At 37.1% G+C, this 19906-nt stretch overlaps 1 protein-coding gene and 1 non-coding gene across 8 annotated transcripts in view; one reads left to right on the forward strand and one right to left on the reverse strand.

The window, feature by feature from the left end:
* ZNF451 (zinc finger protein 451) overlaps positions 1 to 19906 on the reverse strand; it is an 88709-nt gene that overhangs the window by 60539 nt on the left and 8264 nt on the right. For 5 of the 7 annotated variants that reach the window (XM_014588048.2, XM_027772134.1, XM_006149180.3 and 2 more), the window contains one exon: positions 14681 to 14761. In XM_014588048.2, coding sequence (XP_014443534.1) covers positions 14681 to 14761 — 81 coding nt within the window. Of the gene's footprint in view, positions 1 to 10739; positions 13022 to 14680; positions 14762 to 19906 lie in introns of those variants that run through there. The other 2 variants (XM_006149179.3, XM_014588049.2) reach the window with 2 other exon arrangements.
* Positions 9261 to 9322, forward strand: LOC114007933 (U7 small nuclear RNA). The gene has a single exon (XR_003549502.1). It is a non-coding gene; the product is annotated as a U7 small nuclear RNA (small nuclear RNA).

Below are 19906 nucleotides of genomic sequence, written 5' to 3' on the forward strand. Positions count from 1 at the left end.
AAGAGTTTTATATGTAAACAGAGATAAAACAAATATAAACACAGCAAAGTAGTACAATATTTATTTACCATCTCCAGCAGCAAAGCTTTGGGACCAGAAAGCCCTTTTTTTACAAAGCAATCTTCTTCCCACCCTCATCTGGTTGTTCACAAAGTACACAGAACATCTGCTTTACATGAACAAATTTTAAAACATACATATAGATATACCCCATTCTATAAAGTACTTCATTCTATTAAGAAGGTTAGTACCACCAAAACCTGTTTAAATAAGACTCTTCCTGTATTCTCATCAATATCTATCTCTATAAAAATCCCCTCTTAGGAAAATGACTGTGATCCTCCTCTAGTACAGGACAAAAAACATACATATGTACGCAACTCTGGAACTTAAGAGAATTTTTAAGTATCTCTGAATATAAAGTAGTGACAAAGTAAATGGGAGCTATAACTTTTTAACTCTTAAGTGCCACTACGCCCCCTCTGGCATAGGAGAAAAAGAAATAGGATAAACTATATAGAAAAGGTCAATGTGGCCAATGCAAGGAAATAAACTTAGACAAAACAAACAGGAATTCGATGAAGTGTGTTTTGAGGCCGCTGGAGATACCACAAGAACAAGGTTTAAAGTTCTTTATTCAATATAATACCTCCAAATACCAATGAAACAACATTTTTCAGAGGTCTCCCTGTACACACAGATGTGCACAGGAGTAAATGATCCTGACTGGCTGAGGCTGGGAGTGGTTAGCAGTATGAAGACTGTTCAGGGTGCCTGTCTGTTGTCTGTCTCTGTCTCATGAAACAAATATTAAAAAGATTAAAAGCTTAAAGAACAAGCAATGTTGTAGTGAAATGAATTAACTCTGCAAATCATCACATTGTTCACATCAACTTAGTGTCTTTGGTTTGAACAGAATTCCTGAAACAAATACACTACTTCATACAAACTCAATTTCCAAGTCTACCCATCCTAAACTTTCAGTCTGTAGCTTGGTCTGGTTTGCTCTCCCAATCAGAAGCCCATTTTGGCTAAATTGTAGCTAAAACTAACATCCTAAATAACATTTTGAAAAGCAACTTTTGCCAAGAGTTTTATATGTAAACAGAGATAAAACAAATATAAACACAGCAAAGTAGTACAATATTTATTTACCATCTCCAGCAGCAAAGCTTTGGGACCAGAAAGCCCTTTTTTTACAAAGCAATCTTCTTCCCACCCTCATCTGGTTGTTCACAAAGTACACAGAACATCTGCTTTACATGAACAAATTTTAAAACATACATATAGATATACCCCATTCTATAAAGTACTTCATTCTATTAAGAAGGTTAGTACCACCAAAACCTGTTTAAATAAGACTCTTCCTGTATTCTCATCAATATCTATCTCTATAAAAATCCCCTCTTAGGAAAATGACTGTGATCCTCCTCTAGTACAGGACAAAAAACATACATATGTACGCAACTCTGGAACTTAAGAGAATTTTTAAGTATCTCTGAATATAAAGTAGTGACAAAGTAAATGGGAGCTATAACTTTTTAACTCTTAAGTGCCACTACGCCCCCTCTGGCATAGGAGAAAAAGAAATAGGATAAACTATATAGAAAAGGTCAATGTGGCCAATGCAAGGAAATAAACTTAGACAAAACAAACAGGAATTCGATGAAGTGTGTTTTGAGGCCGCTGGAGATACCACAAGAACAAGGTTTAAAGTTCTTTATTCAATATAATACCTCCAAATACCAATGAAACAACATTTTTCCAATTATTTTTATTCTCCCCAAGTCTACCTAGAAATTATCTGTAAAACAACACAGAAGGAAATTAGCCATATCTAGCTACAGAGGACACCCTATCAGATGATTCTGAAGTATGTAAATATATCCCCATAATGGGATGCAACATTCCACTTCAGTGACATTATCTATTCATTTTTAAAGCTGTTCTCTACCAGTTCTTTCTCACTGCTTGAGCTGCCCCAGAGCCATAGGTCCAATGCTGAGAGTCCTACTTGGACTCAGTTAAGAATAAAAGATAATAATTTGTCCTAGATGTCCACAGTAAGGATATGGTACAAACCAATCTCTAGATAGGCTGCTTCTATATAACCTTTACAAGTAATGGCTACACAAACCTAGTATGCTTTTGACGATGTAGGAACTAAAAACTATTCATGGATAATTTGTGTTCTTTCTTCAGCTTCATCTCTTTCATTTCTGTCCCCCTGCCTATTCCTTTTAATTCTGAAGCCAGACCCACCTAATCATGCTCCCCATACCTTTGTACACATCAATGCCTCCACATAAATGGCTGGCTTCTGTTTCTCTCCCAGACCATCTAATTCTTTCCTAATCATCCTCCAAAACTCAGCTAAAGCACTTAGTAAGAAAAGCTGCCATAACTCCCCTAGTTGGCTTTCTTTTTAGTTCCAACATCACCATAGGCATTCCTCCAAACAGGAAAGTTAAACGCTATGTTGGTGGGGTCGGAAGGTGGTGTGGTGGTTAAGGTGCTGGACTCCCACATGGCTGCCATGGTTCGAGTCCCAGACCTGGCAGCTTGCTTTCTCTTTCTCTCTCTTGTCAAACTGAATAATAATAAATAAATTAAACAATTATTTTAAAAATATATATTATATTGGCATTTGTTTCTCTTGAAAGACTCTCTCTCTTAATAACCCTCAGTATTCCCAGACCTTTAGTGCCTGTCTACACATATTATATACTAAAAAAGAATGTGTGACAAAGGCTGTTTTCAACATACACATATACAAACCCTAGATTTTCATTTACATTCTTTTATTACTTTATTATTTATTATGAGCATTTATTAGCCTGTACTAGAGGAAAGAATATTTTACTGAAAATATGGCATTCAATGACTTAGTCCATTGTTAGGCTTCTAATACAACCTTAGAATTTGTAAACAAGGGGAACGATCTGATGGCATGAAATGAACAATTACATGCTATTAAATACATTTTTATATGTAGGTATCTATCTCTCTATTCAACATCAACTCACAACTATAAGAAATCTATAATGTGGAAAGAGCACAATTACAAAATTGGAATCTTTATTGGGCTTTAGAGTTTTCAAAGGACTTCCAGGTATTACTTGAGGATAGGAAAATAGGTTCAGAGAACTGACTTGCTTAAGGTCTTAGAATTCAACTATTATGTATGATTTGCATAATTTCATCTTCCCTCCATTAAGCCAATATCCTCAAGAGGCCAGTGAATGAAATGTTCAAGTGAATATTTCAAACAAGAAAGGTACAACAGGGACCAGAAGTTGACATAATGCCTATGCCGCTGGACTCCCATGTAGCCAACCATGGTTTAAGTCCGGGGCCTGGTGGCTTAAACTTACGCCGGATGCGTATGCGGACGGGCCCAAGATCCCAAGAGGAGAATGAAGGAGAAGGGACTGCAACATGGCCATTCCCCCTGGGGGGTGACTTCTCGCTTTTTGTCTCTGCCTTTCTGGCGAGGGCACGCACCCTATAGCAAAAACCTCTCAAAATAAAAAAAAAAAAGTACAATAAAGAAAAAAGCAGCAATAAGAATTAGGACTGAAACAATCAGTGCTTAAAATGAATATAAATAAGCAATATATCAAACAGAAGCCAAGAACTGTGAGTGAAGAATACTTAGTCCAGCACAGTGAAACTTCAATGTGGGGAACAAAGAGGATAGGATTCCAGATCTAAAAAATCAAATAACCAAGAATTAGTTCACATAAGACATCAAAGTACCAAGGGATGAGCATACAGCCGTAAGTTCAGGAAAGAAAAGGATAGTGTATATAAAATTGATCAGGACCAGCAGATGGCATAATGGTTATGTCACTAAACTCCCATGTAGTCGACCACGGTTCGAGTCTTGGACTCAGTGACTTAAACTCACACTGGCACATGTGCATTCATGCCCAAGATCCTGAGAGGAGACTGGAGAAAGAATGGTGTGGCCATTCCCCCATGAGGGGTGATTTGTCACTTTCTGTCTTTCCCTCCTCACCAGCAAGTGCTCATGCCCTATAGCAAAAATCTCTCTAAATAAATAAATAAATAAAATTAATTGATTAGAAAAGTAAGATTTTAGTAGGGTCTGGAAAAACACTTGGAGGCAGTTATTACAATGTTGAACTTACACTCTGGAAGAAGCTCAGTACCATCACTTGAGCAAGTTGCTTAATGACTTAAATCTCACTTTCTCACCTGCAAAATAAGGATGAATTTCTACTCAAGAGTGTCTTGCAACTAGCACACAGTTGGTATGAACAGGCTCTATAAATATAGACTTTCTTTTCTACTTCCTTGTCAGGCAGGAAGAAGGCAATCGGACACAAGGCTATCAAAGTGCTTCCAAGACCTGTCAGAATATTCAGGAGCGGTTGTAAGCCATTAAAGAAAAGAGAACAGGAGATGGTGAAAAGGGACCAGCAGATGGCATAATGGTTACACTGCTGGACTCCCACAAAGTCGACCATGGTTTCAATCTGGATACTATGGCTTAAAACTCAAGCCAAGCGTGTGTGTGAGCATGCCCCAAATCCCAAGAGGATAATGGAGGAGAAGGGACTGGGGCATAGCCATCCTCCCGGGGGGTTGATTTCTTGCTCATGTGTGCTCTCTCTCTCTGACTCTCCAGCGAATGCACATGCCCAACAGCAGAAATCTCTTAAAAAAAAAAAGAAAGAAAGAAAAAAAGACTGATAAGTCATTAAAGACTGATTGATACACTGGCAATTCTGTGCTAAGACTCTAAATGAGGCTACTTACAAATTATATTCTACCCAAGGCAAAGAAATGAACTGCACATCTAACAACAAAAACCTTAATGTAATTAGATATGTAAAAAATAATGGAATTGTAAAAATGAAACTGTGTTTAGTGACTTGGAGAGACTTGTAAATTCCACTATCTACATTGTAATTGCCTCACTAATTAAAAGACGTATAAGGGGACCAGCAGGTGGCGTGGTGATTACGGCACTGGATGCTCCCACGTGGTCAACCACAGTTCAAGTCCTGGACCTGGTGGCTTGCTTTATCACCTCTCTCTCTCTTTCTCTCTCGTCAAATTCAAAATAAATGAATGAAAAAAAAAATGAATGAATAAAAGAGGTATAAAGGGACCACAAACATGATAGTTATTTAACACATCACTAATCAAGGTAGTGTGAAACATAGCCATCATAGACAAAAATGGGAATTAAAAAGAGGTCTAACTGTACCTTAAAACTGAATGGCATGATAGAGCCACTTCTGTAAGTAATGAAATAAAACAGCATATGACAACTCACAGGGAAAAATATAGTCTTACAAAAGGACTATTAATAAAACATAAAATAAATAATACTTGAAGTATTTAAGGTCAAAGCAGAATCTTTAAAAATTAAAAAATATAAAACATTTACTTTTACTTCTATCAAGGAATATACTCAGGATAACTTCAAAACAATACAACTTGAGAGATCTCCAAAATCCCAAAAGAAAGTACAATCTGAGAACTCTTGTGGAATTCTTGGCAAAGAATCAGGAAATCCAACAGGTTATTAGGAAATAGTTAACTCAACAAAATCAGAAAAGCCCTTAAGAACTAGAGAAAACTAGTTATCAACACATGTAATATTATCAAAACTGTATTACAGATAAGTTCATGGCAATGAGCTTTAAAATATTTGTATGCTACATCTGACCATAAACTGTACAGAATAATACGTGTGTGAAGAATATACAGAAATGAGGAAGTAGTACTATTATTAAGCAAAAAAGCATTTAAAAACAGTTGAAAGTTCAATAGCCAGGGAATAGTTTGAAGACAAAACTGGTTTTAACCGGACATCAGAGAAACTAGAAAACCTTACAGTAACACTGCAGACATGGTATTTAAACATATGAATACAGGGACCAGCAGTTAGCATAATGGCTATGTCTCTGGACTCCCATGTAGTTGACCACGATTTGAGTCCCGGACCCAGTGGCTTAAACTCATGGGGCGTGCGTGTGCGTGCGTGCCCAAGATCCCAAGAGGAGAATGGAGGAGAAGGGACTGTGGTGTGGCCATCCCCCCCAGGGGTGATTTCTGGCTGTCTTTCTGTCTCTGTCTCTCTCTCTGTCTGGTGAGCGCACGTGCCCTGAAAAAAAAAAAAAAAAAAAAAAAAACTCTCCAAAATAAAAACCAAACATATGAATACAAAGCCACATTAAAATCAAGCTAGTATCCAAAGAAATTAGGGAAGATCAGACATCCTTTTAGGAAAAGGTGATGTGTAAAGTGGAAGAATATAGCAATACAAAGAATAAAATAACTGATAACCTTAATAGTATCAAAAGCACTTGGTCGTTCTGTGACCACTTGAAAATATATTCTACAGGAAGCAAATATAATTTCTAGTAGTAAGATATCTCAATGGCACCAAATGCTATTACAAAAAAATTTTTCTTTACAATAGACAACTAAAAAGACAAGTAAGAAAATATCCCACTGACGAATGAGAGATTTAATAAAACAATAGTCTCGCAATTATCCAAGAAAAGATATTCCTCAAAAGCACATTTTAATGGTTTATGAAACTTGTTTTATCTGGAAAACCCACAAAAAGATTTTGCTCAATACAGTAACCATTATCAGTTTACTGATAACTTCCATTTATATATTCTCTTAAACATAAAGTGAAGAACTGATTGGTATATCCACCAAATTGAAATTATATAGAATGAATCTGGCCAACTGAATGATATGCATAAAGTGCACATATGTCAGACAACCAATTATTAAACTATTTATTAACATTAAGTACATAATGAAAAATTTCAAAAGACAAAGGAACCTAAACAGTTCAAGTCAGGGACAAAGTAGGCCTTACATTAAAAAAAAAAAAAAAAAGTTTTCATTTATTGCAATCTTTAAACTATTCCTGCAAAAATCTAATCTATAACTTGAAAGAGTCAACGTTAATTGTATTTTCAAGAATAAATGTTTCACTGAAGTCTATTTTCACCCACATCAGTATCTAGTTTTACAAATAGAAGGGATTCTGGCATGTGTATTTTCAACTTCCTTGTTTACAGTACCTGAGAGGTTATCCTGGGTGTATCAGGCCCTTAAGGACATTATCAATCAGGTCACTTAGGTATCGTTCAGGAAATTATTAATATAGTACTAACCCAGGGTACAAAATAGTATCCAAATAGCCTGAAAATGTTTACAACCACCTCAAAATACTATTTTGAGGTTTCAGTAAATAAACAGAATTATACTGATAAGGAAGTCGCCACACAAGGAAAAAAAGTTTAATGTACTTAAACTGAAAAAGCAGCTATCACACAATCTTTAAAAAAGTAAAAGAAAGTGTCAGCAAAATTATTTTTTAATTGTCCTTACTTCTTTTAACCAGGTAAATACATACACTTATCAAATTATGCTACCAAAGCTAAGCAAAATGTTAGATATGAGATAAATGACTCAATCAGAAATCCAGAGCATACTGATAGAAAACAAAGCTACCTTAATAACTAGAAAACTGGGCCAGTCACTAACAACTAAAAGAACCACTGTGAAGTTAACTAAATAAAGGGGAGGGAGGTATACTCTACGACCTTCTGAAATGAATCAACAGTGCCATAAAGAAAAATTAACATTCAGAAGGAAAGTACATTTAGATAGTGCAAGTGTACAGATGAAGATAATAAACTATGAGAATAAATCACTGTACAGAATTCACATAAATACCAGCCATATACGCAAGACATCAAAAATTAAGTTTTAAACAAAAATGTGAAATTTAAAAAGGCACTTCAAATAACAATTAATGGAAACAATATTTCTCTATAAACAGGAACTACAAAAAAGATACCTTCTTCATATACATTTTATGTCTAGTCAAGAAATAACATTTTAAAGGAAAAAGGATTATAAGACATATCCTTTTTTGAGAATACCAAATCATTAAACCTAAAACTATCCCAAGGCCTTCTAGAAAACCTGGAGGTATTTAAACTGCAGAGATTGGCCTAATAGTAAATTTTATCACAGGCTCTGCACATGACAGGTACAATGTGAGTATTACCTAATTATGAGTTCTATACTTTACTGGGCTTATCTATTGAAATTGTCTCCCGAGACTAAGTTTCCACTTTTAGTTTTAAAACATCATCATTCAAGTATACCATAGAGTTTAAAATAAAAAAAGAGAAAAAGGATATTTCTTCTGCAGTCAAGAAATTAATCTACAAAGACTGTTACTGGACCGGCATTAACACAATATTCTGCAATGCCAGACCCACACAGGAAGGTCCAAGTTCATATCCTGAGGCTTCCTTGTACATGCCAGGGTTTGCACAACTTCCTGTGATCCTGGCTGGTGGTGGACTGCGGCCTGAAGACCCATCAGGGTGCCTCTCTCTCTCTCTCTCTCACAGAAGAAAGAAAATAAATAAAAAAAATTCCCATTACTTTTTTATTTTCAGAAATACTGAATTCTGTGGAGACTTTTAAGTATATCTATGTGGTCAAGCAATTTTACTTTTACTTTATTAGTGAGCAACATAAATATTACCAAGAGGAAAAAAGAATAGCAATATTCTTACAAATATTTTAGAAAGGAGCAGCACAATAATGTAAACACAGTTAACACCATTGGACTGTATGTACACTTAAAAATAGGTAAGGTGCAAAGTGTTGTGTGTGTTTTCAGCACAATTTACTGTTGTAAATCGAAATGCCAAAAAATTTCAGATAATCGTTATCTTCAAGCATCATTTATACTGGTTTAGTTATTGGAACATAATGGTATTTTAAAAGTCACCAAATTTGTGATACTGCATCTAATTCAGGGGAGGAAAATGTAAAAGAAAGAATTTGAAAGAGCCCAACTAGTCAAACACACTTATATCCAGCCACATCAAACAGTTCTGAGGTCTCTCTCCAGTGATTTCCCTAGAAGCTGGCATTTCACAGAAGAGAATTACAGTGATAATATCTAGGGAACTTGCTACTGGTGCAGTATATATTAATATTATGACCGACAAAAATCTACGTGTAATTAATTTCTTAGGTCTATGCTTCTTTTTAAGTAAAGCAATATTCTTCTAGAGTTCAATTTGAAAATCAGTTTGTAAAGCACTATCATGGACCTAAAGACATGGAAGTAAAATTTTAAAATATAGGAAAATAAGGTAAGTATTAACTTCGAGATATGATGTGGCTCAAGCTGTAAATTGATCTCCTTTATCAAAACTAGTCAGACTTGGTAGTGTTACAACTCTTTGAGAATTTGCCTAGCAGGTTTTCAGGGTTTTCCTGGAAAGCCTCTTTAAAAAAAAAAAAAAAAAAAAATACTAGCCAGGCTTGGGACCAGTAGATGGCATAACGGTTACATCCTAGACTCCTACATAGTTGACTACAGTACAAGTCCCAGACCCAGCGCCTTAAAACTCATGGCAGAACGTGTGCGTATGTGTCCAAAATCCCAAGAAGAGAATGAAGAAGGGACTGGGCATCTCCATCTCCCCTGGAGGATGACTTTTTGCTTTCTGTCTCTCCGGCAAACGTATGCACCCTATAGCAAAAATCTCTCTTAAAAAAAAAAAAAAAAAAAAGACTAGTTAGGCTTAATCTACAAATATGACAAATAGAATCAAAACAGTGCACTGAAATAATGTGACAAAACAAAGTATCTTCTACCAATTAAAGAAATTCAACTTCTATAATACAAGTAAAAAGAAAAGCAGATTTGTTAAAGGGTGCTGAATATGGTTATAAAGGGGAGGGGGAGTGAGCTTCCAAAAAACTATTAATAAGGGAGATCCTTGGGAAAATGTCAATCACTACTGCAAGAACTACAGCAGGAAGAAACGGAAACCATGTAAACCCTAACACTCTATACTCTACTAATAGTATACGCCAACACCCTGGTCAAGCAGACGAAGAAAGAAAGATAACTTGACAAACCAAGAAGTTATAGTTTGTGAATAAATTTTTTTTCCACTGCCAACTAAGTTACACCAAGTAACATATTTAATCTCCTCAAACTTGGAATTTTCCTCCATTCCTAAAGTCATGCTTTGAAGTCAAGGATTTAAGGACTGATATATACCATACAGCCACTGCCTTGAGATTGAGAAGATACTGTAGGACGTAAAACTGAGGTATCTGCTGTCAGTTTCAGTATGGTGGAAAACTATTATTGGGAATAATCAGAAGTAAAAAGATGTCACCTCTTAGGTTAAAAGTCTGACTATGAGAATTAACCAATTAACCAAAAAAAATCAATGAAGACTTGATGTCAGTCTCTCCAATAAATCATTAATGGATATCTCATCATTTAAACAGATATCCAAAAACAGAACTGTGGCTTATAATCTTCCCTACATCCACAGTTATGCTTATACAACAATCTAGATTGATAGCTTCCTCTTTATTACATAAAGAGGACCAGATTGTCAAGCATGTTTGGAATTCTTGCTCTTAAAGTTCAGATTTGCATCCCTGGATGGTGTGAATAACATCCTTTATTTCCAGGGTCCTGATGTGCATTATCTTCTCTGTACTTAAAGTGTGACATACTATCAAGCTCAAAAAATTTAATGGTTTTGAAGGTAAGTTTATTTAAGAAGGCCATTCTGGTCAAAGGCCCATACTATAGTGAGAAAACACCATGACACCTTGTAGATATGAGAGCTTGATAGGTCAAAGACTACCGGAATTGAAGAAAACAAAAGAATTCTCACATGTAGATTTATGAGTGGCGATGGTATGGTGGACATGTGAGTCTTGATGAAGATAGCTACTATGAAATGTTCTACAGAAATGATACAGGTAGAAAAGTCTTTTTCCAGATGGAGTCCATAGCAGACCTGTGGCATCTAGCCATTCCAACTGGAAGCGAAATGAATTCGGCAGAATTTGATTTGATTTCCAGCTGACACATAGCTTGCTAACTGATTGAAGTCTCACAGATCTTGATAGTAGTATGAACTCTTGGTAAGCTGATCATATTGACATAAGAGATTGTAACAAATTTGTCATTTTGTGAAGATCTGAAAGCTGAAACATGAATAAGGAAGCACTAATGACTTAAAAATGAGCGATTTACCTCTGGTCTTAGTAAACAGAGATCTAATATTTATTTCTACATCCAAAATCTGCTAGTCCTCAATTTAACAGTAAGATTTTCCTGAGGAACAAATCTATGTAGTTTGTTTTTTTTTTTTTAATTAATCACAAGAGGATTTGGATTCCTGAGTGTCTTCCACTGGACATATTTTGGACCAGAAATAATAGATAAACCTTTGTCCAACCCTCCTCACAGAAAGTCTCTACTGCTTACTTGGCCAATGAAGCATGAGTCCCTTTATTATATATTTCATCCCAAAAGTCCAACATTAGTTGTTATCATTCCAGATATGCATTAAGTTTTTGAGATGACTCCTACCTATAGATCCTGTTTGAGTGGAAAGGATCAAGTGTAAAAGGGTTAGAATCTTGAATGACTATTCCATCAAATATTAACAGGTTATTAATTCTTGTATCCATAGCGTTCTGGAGACTCTCCCTTTTTTCTGTATCTGTAGGGGTGATTTCGGGGTTTGTACCAATCTCCTTTAGAGTATCCTCTATTGTGGTAATGTGCTTTCTGATCATGAGTATAAAAGTATCGATGCTGGTTATAGTATTTACTGTGATCTTTATAATCATTTTCTTTTATACTGTTTTCTTCTGCAACAATAGCATTCACATCTTGTCCAAATAGGGAAGTACCATCAAATGGCAAGTGTGAGATCTTCTCCTGGGTTTTCTTAGGAAGAGATGTAAGTCGGAGCCAAGCCTGCCTTCTATAGTCTACTGCCATGGCCATAACTCTGACTACAGAGTCCATTATGTCCCTAGTAGTACAAAGCTGCCAAAGACCTGCATCCATACCATCAGATATTATACATCTTGCTTTTCCACGATCAAACTCGGGGTCATGAACCAGATCTTCCATGTCTTCCCACAGTTTACGCTGATACTGAGTCATATAGGCCATGTAGCTAGCAGCTCGTGCTGCAATGGAGGCAGCATGGTAGAATCTACAACCCATGACCTCCATTTCTTTTGAGGTAGAATCTAGGGGGGATGTTGTGTTTCCTCTTTTACTGTGTTCTAATGCTTCTACAATAGGGCCCTCAGCTGGTGGATTTGGTTGGAAAGGAGACGTGTCCTTGGCCACAGGATATACTCTGTGTCCCATGAAGGAAGAAGGATGGCAATCAGCAGGATCTTTAAAAACCTCAGTGGTGGCAATTCTCAGAAGAGGATGCAGTGGAGGAACCAAACGTTTTTTAGAAGTCACATAATCGGGTTTCCCCTCACAGGACTCTGCTTCAGACTGTAATGTTACCCTTTTTATAACACCTCTTTGTTCCATTCTTTTCAAAAGACCTGTGAAACTAGACTGGCTGGGGTCAGCTGGCTGACCTTTATCATCAGCTGATGGGGATTTGTAATCAGCTTCTTCTTCAACTGTGGATAAATTTTCCTCCTTAGAAGTAGAGATGTCCCAAGGAACTGAGTTTTCACTTGGCCTAGAATGATGAAATCTAAAACAGCTTCTGGACTGCAGATCACGAATCACTCGGGACATCTCAGCCACTTGTGTCTGGAGATAGAGGATGGCATCCTGTCCATGCTGTGAAGCTGAAGATGACTCTATAGGTGAATCCTCCTTGACCTCAGAAGAGGCCAAAGATTCTTGGGGAACCAGAAGTGCAGTTGAAGGCTGAGTCTGATAATTTTGTGATAGTTTAAGTGGCTCTGTCTCAGAGATCTTAATGTCTGAGTTATTTTTATCATTTTTCTGATTCTCCAATGTGCTCCCAACACAGGAAGGTTGAGAAACTATCCTTTGTGGACTGCTGGAGCAACTCCCAGAGGAGAAGCTGCTGTCTCCCATAGGAAGAGGAACATTGCAGCTAGAGCACATTTCTGGGCGATGATTCTCAGTGGATGGCACCTTAGATTCAGGCATTCTCTGGGTTATCCACATAAACAAGAAAACCAAGGAAGAAAAAAAATATGCTTTTAATATGTTAACTTTTAAGTGCAGAGATGCATGTCCAGTAAGTAGAACCCAATTTTCAAATTATTATAATTAATGAACGATGCAATCCACTAAGGGCCACACAGGTATCAAAGAAGTCAAATCCACAAGCTTCACTACCCCAAAGACCCAATATCACATACTGCTATTAACCTGGAAGTCTGTCCACAAGAAAAAGAGTAAAAACAAGTTCAATTCAAGTGGTAATACCTGGCTTGCTGCTTGGTACCATGATAAGAGGTGGAGAGACTACTGGTAATTAATAATAAAAAGAAAAATCCCATTCAACACATTTGTAAGTCAACAAGTAAATGATGGCAGGAAAAACTTGAGAAGAGTTCCACTTTTGAAAGAAAGTTAAAATCTCTAAAACTCACCCATTGGAGTCATTTTTAAGCCCCTTCTTTAAAATTCTGTTATTCCATCTCCAGAAATAACAAAACTCCAACTGTATAGCCCTATTTTATGGTTTAAAAAGTTTTCAAAGAGCAAACATATTTGTTACCTCATTTCATCCTCACAACAACCCTGTGAGGTAGGTCTTATACTATTTAAATAAAAAAACCTGAAGTTAAAAGATTACTTAATTGGGCCAGCAGGTGGCATGGTGGTTAAGGCACTGAACACTCCCACATGGCCAACCACAGTTTGATTCCTGGACCTGGTGGCTTGCTTTCTCACTTTCCTTCTCTCTGTGTGTCTTTCTCTGGTCAAATGAAAATCAATGAATGAATAAATAAAAGTAAATAAATAATTCTTTAAAAAATATTACTTAATTTATCTAAAGTCACAGAATGAGTAAGGAGTAAAACTGGGGACTCAAGCCCAGAAATTTGTATTCCAAGTCTAAGCCTCAATTCCCTTTATCACAGAGCAAGAACCTTTATGGCCACCATAAATAAGAGCCAGTTCTCTAATCCATCAAGAAAACAACACACTGACAGAAATGTGGGCTACAGCAAAGACAAAAGGCAAGTTTGCTACAAAAAGCTTAGCTATTTAATTTCAGAGTAAGGAAAATATTGGTATAAGGGTCAAACCCATTACCAGTAGTGACAGGTAAGATTAGTAACTTTAAATATATGAGGGAAAGAAAAAGTTAAAAGGCATGACAAGTGAGATAATGTATCATCTATAAATCCCTTTCCACATTCCATTTCCTAAAGAATTTCTACATATCCTTTCTTCCAAGATGAAACAAGCTTTCTGTGGCCAAGTGGTTCTGAAAGAAAAAGATCCAGATCTATAGGGCACCTGATAAGAGTATAGGAAAGGAGAAGAAGAGAAGCCAAAATCTTGCAGTTTTTATTCCATTTCCTATTCATCAGAGTATCACCTCCAAGACCTGAACACCCCAGAGTCATGCTATCTTTCCACATCCTCACTAAACGCAGAGGAAGAAAACCAAGATGTGGGCGAAAGAGTCCTTTGACTACCTATTAGGGTACATTCCAACAGAAATGGGCAGATCTCTAAAACTCCTATATACAGCTCCTAAACATAGCCACCATTGATTTGATAACCCTCTTTAAAGATTTCCTCTTAAATGAACACAAATGGAGAAATGCACATCACAATTAATGTACTTACATCACTATGAGAAGTGCTAGGTTCTTCATCATCACTGCTGATCAGATCAATGTATTCAAGAACAGGTCTCAATGGTCCTTCCTAGAAAATAATTGAGAAAATTATAAACCAGGAACTGTTATTCAAACCAATCTAGCATGTATGTATTGTTGGGATTGGCAAGAAGGTTTCTGAAAAGGAAGCCTATGAGTGAGTGGTTTAAAAACAAACAAACAAAAAAGAATAAAAGCAGAGGAACACAAATAAGAAACGATAAGACAGAGGCTGGCAGGTGGCGTGATGGTTAAGGATGCTGGACTCCCACATGGCTGATCGCGGTTCAAGTTCTGGACCTGGCGACTTGCTTTATCACTTTCTTTCCCTCCCTCCCTCTCTTTCTCTTTCTGGTCAAATTTTAAAGTAAGTAAATAAAGTTAAATAAAATAATTCTTTAAAAAAAAAAAAAAAAAAAAAGAACCTGCAGGGCCAGCCAAGTGATTTGGTAGGTAACTCAGCTTCATCCCACATGGCTAAGAGCATGGTTTAAGTCCTAGACTCAGTGGCTTGGAAAAATAAGCCAGGCACATGTGACTGCATGCCCACAATTCCAAGAGAATGGAGAAGGGTCTGTGGAGTTACCATTCCCCCAGATGATTTCTTCCCTTCCTCACTCCCTTTCCAGTGAACGTATGTACCCTATACCTAAAACTAAGAAGTCGAAATGGGCCACCTGGTGATGTGGTAGTTGGGGCAGCGAGATCCCACATTGCAAAATGCATAGTTCAAGCACCAAAGTCAGCAGCTAAAAAAAAAAAAAAATCCAGGTCTAGGCTTGTGTGAGCATTCCCAAAATCCTGAAAGGAGGAAAAAAAGGAAACAGTAGAGATCACAGCATGACCATTCCCCATGGGGGTTGCTTTTGCTCTATCTCTGTCTCTTTTGGGAGAGCACACGTATACTCTGGCAAAATTTTAAAAAATATTTTGAAAGGACCAGCAGGTGGTGTAGCAGTTCTGTCACTAGACTCCTACATGGCCAACTACATTTCAGGTCCCAGAGTGGCTTAAAACTCACACTGGACACGTGTGCGTGTGTGCCCAAGATCCAGGGAAGACAATGGAGAAGGGATTACAGAGTGGCCATCCCCTCTTGGGATTAATTTCTCACTTTCCCACTTTCTCTCTCTAGTTAATGCAAGAGTGCTATCACAAAAACCTAAAATAAGTGGTCAGCAGGTCGTGTAGTTGTTGAGGCGCTATACTCCTATATGGCCAAGCTCGGTTCAAGTCCCAGACCTGGGAACTTACTTTCTCACTCTCTCTCTCTGGAGAGTGCACGTGCCTTGTAACAAATTAAAAAATAATGATCATGGGGCCAGCAAGTGGTGTGGTGGTTAAGGGCAATAGACTCACATTGCTGACCATGGTTCCAGTCCTGGACCTAATGGCTTGCTTTCTTGCTTTCTCTCTCTCTCTCATTCACTGTCCCTCTCTGGTCAAATATAAATAAATAAATAAATAAAAGTTAAATAATTCTTTTAAAAAATAATGATGATAAATAAAATTTAAAAATCGTAAAAAATGAAAACCCTAGGGGTCAGCAGGTGGTGTGGTAGTTAAAGCACTTGACTCAAACATGGCTGATCACGATTCATGTCTTGGGCGTGGAGACTTGCTTTCTCATTTGCCTTTCTTTCTGGTCAAATTAAAAATAATAATAACAACAAATTAAATTAAATTAAAATTTGTTGTTTTTAAAATAACTAAAATAGGGGCCTGGCAGGTGGTGTAGTGGTTAAGGATGCTGAATTCCTACATGGCCGACTGAGGTCCGAGTCCCAGACTTGACAGTCTGCTTTCTTTCCTCTCTCTGCCCCTCTCCCCCTCTCTGGTCAAATTAAAAATGACTAAATAAATAAAGTTAAACAAAATAATTCTTTAAAATAACTAAAATAAATATAAGGCAAAAAGTAAAGTGGGCAGAAAAATACAGAATAAGGAAAATGGTCACAAACAGTACTGAAAAGTAGCTGCAGAAATAAAAACGGTGGGAGTGAGGAAAGACAGGATTACTAGAAATTTACTATTGTGAACTATTAACTGATAAATGCAACCATGTCTAAACCAGAAACAAAAGACAATTTCATATGATTCAAACTGATTGAGAGAAGAAAAAAAAACCCAACCAGGATAGAAAATTGAAAACCAAGATGAAACAGAAGTCATTTAGAATATTCATTCATTCACTTAACAAATTATTAAATATTAAAAGTGATAAAATGAGATGGTGAAACAGACTGCCAGAAGGGTAAAGAGATTGGGCTGGCCTGTGGCTTAGTGATTAAGGGGGCTAAACCCCACATAATCAACCAAAGTTCAAAGCCCACCCCTGGTAGCCTCAAAAAGTAAAACATGCTGGATGCCCAAAATCCCTATAAAATGTTGAAATGGAGAAGATATTGCAGTGTGATCATGCCCCACAGGGGAGTTACTTTCTCTCTGTCTCACTGTGTCTTTCCCTCTGGTGAGTGTACATGCCTTCTGGCAAAGAAAATTTAAAAATAATAAAAGGCAATTAGATTGAGTGGGAAATAAGGAAAGACAAGTACTCTGAAAGGAATGATTACTTACTTACAAATAGCACACACTATAGCCAATTTTTATAGGGAATATGAAAACACATCCACCATAACAAACTTAAGGCATCAAAACATTAGTACTTCATTTACTTTACTTATACTAACATAGCTATCACTGAGCCTGTAGCAGGCACTATGTTAAGCTATTCATGTACATTATTTTATTTAATCCTCAACATATTGTTTTAAAGGTATGGCACTGAAACAGGGGCCAGCAGTGGCGTAATCGGTACGTCACTGGAGTCCAGTATAGTTGACCTAGGTTGAATTCCCACATCTGCCATACTGAAACTCATGACAGTTGCGTGTGTGCCCAACAGGAGATCCCAATAGGAGAATGGAGGGGAAGGGATTATGGTGTGGCAATTCCCCCTGGGGCGTGATTTCTCACTTCCCATTTCTGTCTTTCTGTCTACCCAGCATGTACCCTATAACAAAAAATTTCTCTTAACAAAAAAAAAAGTATGATACTGAATCATTGCTGGTATTCCACTAGCAGATAAGAAAACTGAGCGAGGTACAAAGACCTGATTATCTAAATACAGAGTTGAATGTATAGCCTGTAATTCTAAGACAATTCAAAGTAAAAATATTAATTATTTTTATTTTTAATTTAATTTATTATTATTTTCTAATTTGACCAGAGACAGACAGAGAGGAGGGAAAACAAGCAAGCAAGTTGCCAGGTCTGGGACATGAACCATGGTTGGCATGTAAGAGTTCAACACCCCAAGCACCATGCCACCTGCTGGCCCCATAGATATTATTTTTAAATCAATGTTTATTTGTTGCTGAGATAGCATATTTTCTCATCCTTCAATATAAGAAAAAAGACTACCTGCTATTGCCCCTACTCTTAAGTCTTTCATAACAATAACCAAAAATAAGTTCCTAATTCCTCCCCAAAAATAAAATTCAGAATACAGCTAAGAAAAAAAGTTGTCAAGGTCAGCCAATAGTCTGGGGGTTAAAGAACCTGGATCCCACATGGTTGATACCGTGGCTCAAGTCCTAGACAAACTGGTTGGGGGTATAGGTACATCTGGTGGTGTAGTAGTTAAGGAGCTGGATTGTCACGTAGCTGACCACAGTTTGCGTCCCGGACCTAGAGGCTTGAAACTCATACAGGGTGCATGTGCGTGTGTGTGCGTGCCCAAAATCCCCAAAAAAGAATGGAGAAGGGATGGTGGTGTGGCCATAACTCTTCCCCCTGCGGGGTGTGTGATTTTTCGCTTTCTCTTTAGCATGCAACCTATAACAAAAATCATTCTTAAAAAAAAAAAAAAAACAAGCTGGGTGCATGTGCACTCACATCACAAAAAAATAGAAGAAATGGGGAACCAGTAGTTAGCATAATGGCTATGTTGCTGGACTCCCACGTAGTCGACCGCTGTTCGTGCTGCGGACCTGGTGGCTTCAAACTCACGCCAGGCGCGTGTGCGTACATGCCCAAGATCCCGAGAGGAGAAGGGACTGCGGCGTGACCATCCCCCCATGGGGGGTGATTTCTCACTTTCTGTTTCTATGTCTCTGTCTGTCTGGAGAGTGCACGCGCCCTATAGTGAAAAACCTCTCCAAAAAAAAAAAAAAAAAAAAAAAAAAAAACAGAAGAAATGAAGAAGTGACTGTGGCATGACCCCATCCCCTAAGAGGTACTTTCATCCTGTCTCTCCCTGGTAAACATTCATGCCCTGTGGCAAATTAAAAACAAAATAAGGAAAAGAATTTATTTATAATGATTACTTAAATCTTTTACAAGTAGAAATGCATGTGGTCCTCCAATTACTAGATATTTTATCTGAATTAGCACTATACATCAACTAGTAAGCCATCATCTGTTTCCTCTCTTGTAATACCGTAACAAAACCAAAGGATTCTACTCCCAATACACAATTTAGGGACAGAGGCACATACAAAAGCATGTATTAGGAACAGTTGATTTCATACTCCAAGTTTTAAAAAAATTTTGTAATAAAAAGCTTTCATTCCTGTTACTGGACAACTGATTCTGAAAGAGAGAACACCAGTTTGCTACTAACGGGAAAGAGCAAATATGGTCTACAAAAAAGGAATCCCCCCCCCCCAAAAAAAGATCTAAAACAAAAGATACTATTTGAATATAATACAAAAACCTAGTCTAAAATTCTAAATTCATGTCACTTTTTCCATGTAGAAAAGTTAGGGCCATAGTTTGTTTATTTCAACAGTCCTGTCTAGTTCATAAATTTCAGAGAGTTCCCAACTGCCTACTTTATAGTTCAAATTTAGTCCAGCATTTTTATTATATGGCCCATCCTTTCTGCTCCCAGTTAAGAAAAAACAAACAAAAAAAAACAAAAACCTATCATCCAGAACTACAAAAAATACTGTTCCCATTCTGATGCTTTTTCTATTTCTACTCAAAATGCCCTTTAAGCACATAGAAATACCAACTACTACCTAAACCAAGAGATAAACTACAACTTTCAAGTCTTTTTTCATTATACTATATACTTTTTAAAATTTTTATTGGGCCAACATGTGACGTGGTGGTTAAAGGCGCTGTATTCCCACATGGCCAACCATGGTTTGAGTCCCAGACCTGGCAGTTAGTTTTCACGCCTTTCCTT

This window comes from Tupaia chinensis, unplaced genomic scaffold (genome assembly GCF_000334495.1).
Source record: "Tupaia chinensis unplaced genomic scaffold, TupChi_1.0 Scaffold000256_1, whole genome shotgun sequence".
NCBI classification, from domain to species: Eukaryota; Metazoa; Chordata; class Mammalia; order Scandentia; family Tupaiidae; genus Tupaia; species Tupaia belangeri.